We start from the raw sequence: 9,268 nt of genomic DNA on the forward strand, positions 1-9,268 counted from the left end.
TCCACATACCGCAAGATGCTTATGACTGCTCTACGATCCATTTTAATATATGGGAACTAATGCAGATTCGCACCTCACCTTCAAAAATACATTTTTCTGGAAAGGTTTATTCGGATACTTAGGTTTTACTTGTCGGATATTACGAATATGCAAAAACAAATTTCAAAATTTCAATCCCCTCCTCTCTCATACCCCCCTCTCTTCATTTTAAATGTATTGTATATTAAAGAGTGGAAGTTTCTTTAAAGCAAGTATGTAATGTAGAAAAATACTAGTATTTTAACAACAAAATCGAAACAATTTCTAGTTTAATCGAATGAATGTAGAAAGTGCACTTAACACACTTGCTGTAATGAAATTTCCTTGATAAGTTTTGAACCTTTCACCCGCATGATTTTCACTAAAAAAAAAATCGGATTTTTTGCGTGGAATCAAGTACCCAGACCTAATATAATGCAAACCCCTTATTTTTGTTCGGGAAAAAGTATCCTTAGTTCTATTCATTTTCTGAATGAAAAATAATTTTTAAAGAAATGAAAACTAAATTTGTATTTTCCTCGGGAATGTCTGGTATTCAAAACATGAATCCAAAGAGTGTCTTTAAAAAAATAGCATCGGATAAGTTAGAAGCAGGGTTTAGAAAATCCATACTAAAGCGAAATAAGTACCAAAGGTAGCCACTCTGAAACGAATATATCCAAAAGACAGAATGGTCATGACTGAAATACTTTTGATATAAAGACTGACCAGAGGTTACTACTAGCAACTAGAGTATAGATGATCCAACAGAATTCCGTCGATGTTTTTCTTTCTTCTCGAAAATAATGAATAGATGAAGAACTGATGAATGATCATGTTTCACGCGGCGTTACTCGACATGCTAGAAATAGCAGTAAAATTCCCTTCAAATTTACACAGTTGTTTTAAATAAAGAAGTAACACACTAGATAACGCAGTTCTATAGACACTTAAAGAGACAAGACGTTCATGGTTGGAATGCATTTAACCATTGTATGCTTGGTCAGGCTTGATTTGGTGCTCAAGACCCAACAAAAGAAGATTTTATGTGGTTGTCGACCAGCTAAAAAAATTCTCGTCAGGTTAACAACCTAGAACGCCTATGATCCTAAGTTTATTCTTTCGTGGATGATGTGGTTCTAAACAACACTGCCACAAATACACACACAAAATATTTTAAAACAAAAGGCGGGGTGGAGGAGAGACAAATTACTACGTTCGTGGATAAATTTTCATTAGTAACTATATTTCGTTAGTCACCGTTAGCTTGTTAAGTTTTGTCGACTACTGTCAACATCTCCACGTCATGGGGCTGCTCAGTTTGATGAGATTTCACTCAGTTAGTCACCGTACGAAATACTGATACTATTCATCAGTCCTTCACTCATTCATTGTTTTAGAGAAGATACGGAAACATTGACGGAACCGTAAAAATTATAATTTTTGCCTCTAATATCGGTTATACTTCTCTATCATTGCTTTAAAATTCGATCAAGTTCATCGAACCGTTTCAGAAATTGCTCTGATACAGGTGATAGAAAGACAACGACAAGGACTAAACTAAGCGGAAGTGAGCAATTAATTACAGGTATTAAAAGCAAAAGAACCCCCCGCGGTTTTTGTTCTTTAGGAAATCGTATATAGACGAATTAATTGGTAAAAGGGAGAAAAAAACATGATGGAAAACATAGGATCTCCTATTCTTACTCAAACAACCACAGCAAAGCCTCAAAACAACGATGGAATTTCTTGGTGGTTTAAATTTATGGCCAAAGGTGTTGGAGTTTTTGGAGGTCTAGGTAAGTATAAAAATCAACAATATCACCTTCTTTATCGCATAATCTAGTTACTTCTACAATTCAAGGCAATCGCTTAACATAAGCGCGGGCGCGCACACTTGCACAATGAGAGAGAGAGAGAAACATACGCCTACAACGGATCGTTGCTTGTATTCCAGACCAGATTTATGGAACTTATTTACATCCAAAGGCATTCCAACCATAATCATCCCTATATTTGAGTTTATTTCTTCAAACATATGCAGCATTACATTATTCGATTTATGTCCATATTGTAATCAGACAATAGTGTATGTAGTATAAGTTTCATTACATACGTACATATGTAGACACTGTCAATATGTAACCACTGATGGCACATTCGCATTCAATATACAAATAATAAATTGAATAAATTTCAGATATATATATATATATATAATTTGTGATGGAGGCTTCAGCTTCTATATACCCTATATGCGTGTGTAAGTACTAATTTTTTTTCGTTGTTTGTAAACACAAACGTTCACCAGTCCATATTATATATATATACTTTATATATATACTTTTGATTGTTGTATCGCGTGTTATTGTTAAATCACAAGTCAGCCTTAATTTGGTAGATCTATTATCAATTGCGTTCTAGTCATATATACACCACCTCTTATCTACGTATACATTATACGAGTGTCTTTTTTTATATATAAGATTGTAGGGTGCGATTTGAAGGAGATGGTTACTGTTTTCTACAACAAAATTAATTACCTGTTTTAATTTATAAGAAGTGTTATTTTGTTTTTATAATCTTTGATCTGTTGAATGGGGAGCGTTCTTGTTTAAAGATCTTTTAAACTCTTCAAGATCAGGGTATTGAAGTAACTGAGAAGTTTGATGTGATTTGTTGAATGTGAGCTGATGTTTAGTTTCATGTGTGTCCTGGCTAGAGGTGTTCCACCTATTACTATCTTGTCTTGTTTTCGAGTGTATTCTATTCTGGAATACAATATACGCTGTTCTTTTTAAAGATGGTATGGATGATTTGAGGGAGATTTGGCTGCTGTTTCTAGCAAGTAGAATGAGTGTGTAGTGGCCCATTCGTTTGGTTCACAAAATATTCTCAACCGTCGGATGCCAAAATTCAAGACCTGTTACAAATAAGAAAGGAAAACCGTAAATGGAAAGCAAATTCGAAAAGAATGCAGTTTGAATATTTTTCATTGGAATAAATACGTAAAATAAAATAATTCCAATTTTAGCTCAAGGCCAGCAACTTTGAGTGGGGCGGAGGTTAGTTAATTACTTCAACTCCAGTCCTACACTTGTCCATTATATTAACGACCCCGAAACGATAAATGGCAAAGATGAACCTGACAATAAAGAGCAACTATCGCAAGGTGTTTTCTGATTCGCTAACATAAAAACGAAACAAAAATTAATGAATGAAACACTTTAATCCAAACCCTACAACTAGAGGACCCCCAGCAATCTTAAGTACATATTCAAATGATAAAAAATTGCTTTATTTTAACGAATTTTTGTATGGCTTAAGCAGAAGAAGCAGTTCAGTGTTATTGACATTTGTAGGGCTTCCGAAACTGGTGGGAAAAAAAATGAAAATAGAACTATGACTCATGAATTAAATTCTCGTCAAACTAAATATCTTGTTCGAATGAACCCTGCTAAAAATATATCCAAAAGACCAGTTAGATAGTGGTGTATTGAACCGGTTGACAGATTGCTTTGACAGAACAAAGATAATTCCATATTTTACAGAGAAGAAAATATTTTTTCTTTTTGATTTACAAATATTCGTAAATTCTTGTTAATTTCGTAAAACTTAATGAGATGAATGAATATTTAAAAATATAAACACTCTAGTTCTGATGTAGCTTTGCATGCTGATGACGAAAATCGCATTCATTGTTTTTCTAGAAGCTAACAATGAAAAAGTTACAAGATCGTAGAGGGAACGTTCACAACGGGAGCATCTCTGATCATAGGTTCACTTAACTATTGTTGAGCTGGGATTAAATATAAACAGCGATATCATCTCCTTTATACATGCAATTAGCTTTCAATTTATTTGAAAAGGGAAAAGAAGTTGTTGTTTTTTTTTATTAACACTTGCTTCAGTCGCACTCAGTTGGCTTTGGCTTTCAAGAACTGTTCCTATGGCAGGGAGAATTTCTTGGACAATAATCATCACATACTTGTTACACTGCTCTGCAGGATATACCATACATTTAGGTCCCTCCTGTGTGCTAAAATAAACAACGTATTTAACAGTTTCATGCTTGCTTCTACTGCACCTTCGGGTTCTCTGTGTGCAGTGTTTTTTGGAGAATGTAGGATTGTTTGCACGTAACATTTGTGTTGAGTTTCTGTTGTTATTTTATTGTTTCTCGTATTTGTTCTGTTGTATGTATCTTTTGTTAAATGCATCATGGTTCCGGGTGATGATTGTCTAGAATGTATTCTATAAGTTTTGTTACTTAGATACATCTGCCCACACTGAAGGGCATTCTAGTGTAACCACCTCTTCTTTTTAAGGGTGTGTAGGACCGCGTTATTTAACTAGTCTTTCCTTTTGTAGATTAAGCGTCAATGTTTTGTTATTTAAATATGCTTCCTCGATGACTCGTATGTATATATGCAATAGTCCTGTTAAAGTATCGGATGATGTTAGCATAGAAAACGTTGTGTGAGTTATGTTATGTAATATATGCATGTATGTAACATGTAATACATATCGTTTTTGCGTTGGTTTGCAAGATTCTTGATGTAAATTCCCATGTTGAAACGAATTTTATTGTATTTTGGCATAATGACTCTTTCAAGACAATATTTTGACGTAATGACTCTTTCAAGATAACAATACGCGCGGGCGAGTGCGTGGACAAACGAAAGCAAAGGGCACCCAAAAACGAAAGCGTTAACTATATATATATATATATATATATATATATATATATATATATATCAGCTGATATGCAGATACGGAAAAGCAAATTGGATGATTTGACGTTATTTAGTTGCATGTCTTTTCGTTCTGAGGTTTTGAGTTCAAATCCTACCCCTAGTCTTTCCAGGTTTTATGTAATAATTATCAGCTAATACTAGTGTCGATGTGGTTGACTACACATTCCACCCAATCCTAAAACCTATGACTGTGTCTTATGTTACAACTGATAATATTTATTGCATCACATGTTTTATAGATTATTTGTCTTTTTTTTATGGAAGCATTTTTGGTTATGTCCCAGAATTTGATTTAATATTATGGTAAAGTTAGTTATTTTACTAAATCCTTCCACATTCTCGCTTATTTTTAAAATTAAACACTTAGCATCGATAGTGTAAGAATCATTATTATCCCCACAATCATCACTAGCAGGACTCCAGAAAATTACACGTTTTATAAAATGTTTGTCTTTGGCTATAAATGCATAAATTTACAGCCCTTCATATCATTTGTCCGATTTTGTTCCATAGTTTAGTGCCGTTTGATGTGTATCCCTCGAACACAGTCAAACGCCGCGAAAGTAGAATTATATCATGGATTACTATTATCATTATCGTCATTGTTAGCATCTATTTTCAAATGTTATGAGCACCACCCACGCATACATGCTCAAATAGAATTAGCAAACGAGCCAACAGAATTACTGAAGGACCAAAGCAATCGGCCTCAAAATCACACTCTACCGTGTTAAATAAAAGAATTGACAGTTCGAATATAATGTAGTCTCGAGATTGCATTACATTCGTTCATGGCCGAATTACCTTTGCTCTGTGCTGACCTGACTTCTTCAGTTACCACTACCATCCCTACTACTACTACTACCAGCCCCACCTCCATTATTACTACTACCACCACCACCACTACTACCACCACCACCACTACTACTACTACTGCCACCGTCGCCGCCGTCACCATAAGTAGTAAATCTTCCTCAAACCTTACTCTACAATCTTATAATCTTTTAGCTTTTACTTGTGTCATTTATTGGTCTGTGGTCATGCTGGGGCACCACTTTGAAGGATTTTTGTCTAGCAAATCATCAACCTCAGTACTTATATTTTAAAAGCCTGATACAGTTCTGCAATGTATCTTCTCATTTTGTAGAAAGAAAAGCAGTAAAACAAAGGAAATATCTTCATTTATATAGAAGATCAAAAATAAAATCTCAGATGCAAAAAAGAAACAAACACACAATACAGCTATAAAAAGAAAACAACAACACATCAATTCGGCATTTAATTTCCTTCGAAATAGTCTCCTGAAGCCACACTCTTTATTCAACGATGGCAGCATTCCTGGAACTCCTTTTCTAGGATAGTGAGCAGCTACCTCATCACATTCTCTTGGATTTCCTTGATGTCTTGAAATCTTGTGTTGGGATCTTCCACTGTGAATCTTCATTATTATGTCCCATGTCTTCTCAGGTCTTTATCTTCCACAGGCCCCGTCTGCATTTAGCAATCAGCACTTTGTACCACTGTCTTCATTCATCTGCATCACATGACCATACAAGCAAATCCTTCTCTCCTTCACACCACATCTAATGCTTCTCTATTGCATTTTTTTTGTTGCCTATGCATGCTGCCATTACACATCCATTGGAGCATGTTAGTTTCATTTCTTTCTAGTCTTCACATGTCTTCTACATTCACAGCCCAAATTTCACAACCTTGTAGCTTTGCTGTTTGTACACAAGCATCATACAATCTGCATTTTAGTCTCTGAGAGAGAGAGAGAGACCTTTTATTATAAACAGAAGTAAAAGTTCTCTAAACTTTCTCCAGCCTGTTCTTATTCTAGCGACTATAAAAAAAAGTTACCATGCCAACCCATAAGGGCCTGATGGGACTCCAGTCCATCACAGGATCACTCATTTTTGACAGCTGAGTGAACATGTGTTGCCTGGTTCAGAAATCGAAACCACAATTTTACAATCATGAGTCCAACACCCTAACCACTAAGCCATGCACCTCTACCCTAGCAACTATACTTTCAGAGCATCCTCCTCCAATACTAATTTGGTCACCTTGATAACAGAAAACACTTGTCCAAAGTGCTAATCAGTGGGACTGATCTTGGAACCACATGGTTGGGAAGCAAGCTTCTTACCACCCAGCCACATTTGTGGATATGATGAATATATATATATATATATATATATATATATATAAAAGTGTGTATGTTTGTATGTTTTGCACTTAAGTAGCTGAGATTTTACTCATTTATCCACACATACACAACTACACAAAGACTAATTAATTATGAATAAAATAATTTAGAGTAAAAGCTGCTAACCTCGATTATAATGAAACATTAAAATACAATCAATCTCACATAAACATGTATACACACACACACATACACACAACAACTATACTGATACATGCTGCTGTCTACAGGCTTCTTCACAATAACAGGTGTTGCAGACAAATATACAAATTAGCTTACAGACAGCTTATACTCACACAAAGACATGTTGAGTGCCTGAGTAAGGTAAAGTTAATAGTATATTAGTTGGGTATATTTTGATAACTATTGCGAATCATCATAATACAGGTAACTCTTTTCTAATATTTAGATGGCTTCCAGTCCTCCATGTCAGCCAACTTTTTCTCAACTACAACTTTAATCTGTTGACCATTTACCAATACATTAAGCTGTTCCTGGAAAAAAGGAGACATGGAAAGTTGTCAAGTTTAGCAAGAACATCCTGCATATATACACCATCATTATCAACATCATTATCATCATCATTTAGCGTCTGTTTTCCATGCTGGCATGGGTTAGACTGTCTGACTGGTACCAGTAAGCTGGAAAGATGTACCCGGTTACATACATACATACATATTCAAGTACTTACATATATGTGTATGTGTGTTAGTTTTTATGCTTACATCAGTTGGAGAAACTGGTGTTGTTGTTTACGTTTTGTCTTTTTATAACCTGTAACTTAACAATTTGTCAAATAGAGTAGATAAAATATCAGACTAGAAATAAACACATGTCAATGGAGCTGTTATAAAACCTTTAAAGGCATTTCCCCAGCCTGGCCTATGATTAATGATGGAAACCAGTCAATGAACAAAAGAAACACACACACACACATGATACTTATGATTCGTGGATTATTGTCACTTGCTAATCCCTCTTTTGTGTTGCCATTATTTTCATTACTCAGTTATAAACCAACTACTTATCCATGAAAAAATATCAAAAAAAAAAATGACTGATATTCCCCTGTTGTATATATTGATGACTAAGAGCTAATCTACTCCAAGCTGGAGCATTCATGTGGTCATTTGATGTGCTAGAAATAGCGATAAGATATCCTTCAAATTACACCCTTCCATCTTAAAAAAAAAAGTAAGGTCAGAATAGATACAAAAGACTTGAGAAGACTGAAAGCTCATGGCTGGGATTCCTTTGATCCTTAATCTGTTTGATCATGGGATCAGAAATGAAATCAGTACATACTCTGATGGATGTTCTAGGTCAGCAGTTCTCAACCATTTTTTACCCATGGACCTCTCTGATTACTTTTTATTCTGATGGACCCCCATAGATACTTCTTTCAGAATCCCTATTTTGTTTTTTTAATATGTGTAGGTTCAACTATGTAAAATGTCAGACAAAAACCTAGCTGTTTCTTGCAATACACCAACATATATATATATATCTAAAGCAAATTTTTTCAAGAGCCCTTAAAATTCTTTTATGGATCCCTACTATTTTGTTACATGGACCTTTTTGGTTACTATTCTATTCTGGTGGACCCCCTTGGCCATTTGATGTTTAAAAACTAGTCATGAGGTCAAACATCCTTGAAAGTTTCATCTGAATCTATCCAGTAGTTCTTGAGATATCTTATTTACGGACAAACAAACAAATACGACTGAAAACAATACCTCCACCTTCACTAAGATGGAGGTAATAATCCTTTCTACTAAAGGCACAAGGGAGGGGACTAGTCAATTGTATTGACCCCAGTGTATAGTATACAACAATAATAATAATAATAATAATAATAATTTCCCATCTCAGAAATTCAGCCAAATATGCACAAACATGGCTGTGTGATTAAGAACCTTGCTTTGCAAATGATGTTGCCTCAGGTTCAATCCCTCTGGGTAGTACTTTGTGAGTGAATTTGGTAGATGGAAACTGTGTCGATTTGTTTGACTATAAAACCCTTCAAAGTGGTGTCCCAGCATGGCCACAGTCCAGTGATTGAAACAAGTAAAATTAAAAAAAAAAAGCTTTTCTCTTCCATGACATTATACTATCACTTCAGGGTCTTGGAAGATATTCCAAGAAGGGTGGTCGCATTCTCTTCTTGACTAAAAAGTTAAAAAATGACGGAATCATCATCATCATCATCATCATCGTTTAACGTCCGCTTTCCATGTTAGCATGGGTTGGACGATTTGACTGAGGACTGGTGCAACCGGAT

The 9,268-nt window shown here is 35.0% G+C and overlaps 1 protein-coding gene across 1 annotated transcript in view; it reads left to right on the forward strand.

Annotated features, from left to right (window-relative positions):
* Positions 1 to 502: 502 nt before the first annotated feature.
* LOC106875617 (calcium channel flower homolog) overlaps positions 503 to 9,268 on the forward strand; it is a 13,161-nt gene continuing 4,395 nt past the window's right edge. The window contains exon 1 of the mRNA XM_014923835.2: positions 503 to 1,817. Coding sequence (XP_014779321.1) covers positions 1,694 to 1,817 — 124 coding nt within the window. The 5' untranslated portion in view covers positions 503 to 1,693. The remainder of the gene's footprint in view (positions 1,818 to 9,268) is intronic.

Source organism: Octopus bimaculoides, chromosome 21 (genome assembly GCF_001194135.2).
Source record: "Octopus bimaculoides isolate UCB-OBI-ISO-001 chromosome 21, ASM119413v2, whole genome shotgun sequence".
In the NCBI taxonomy this organism is placed as follows: domain Eukaryota; kingdom Metazoa; phylum Mollusca; class Cephalopoda; order Octopoda; family Octopodidae; genus Octopus; species Octopus bimaculoides.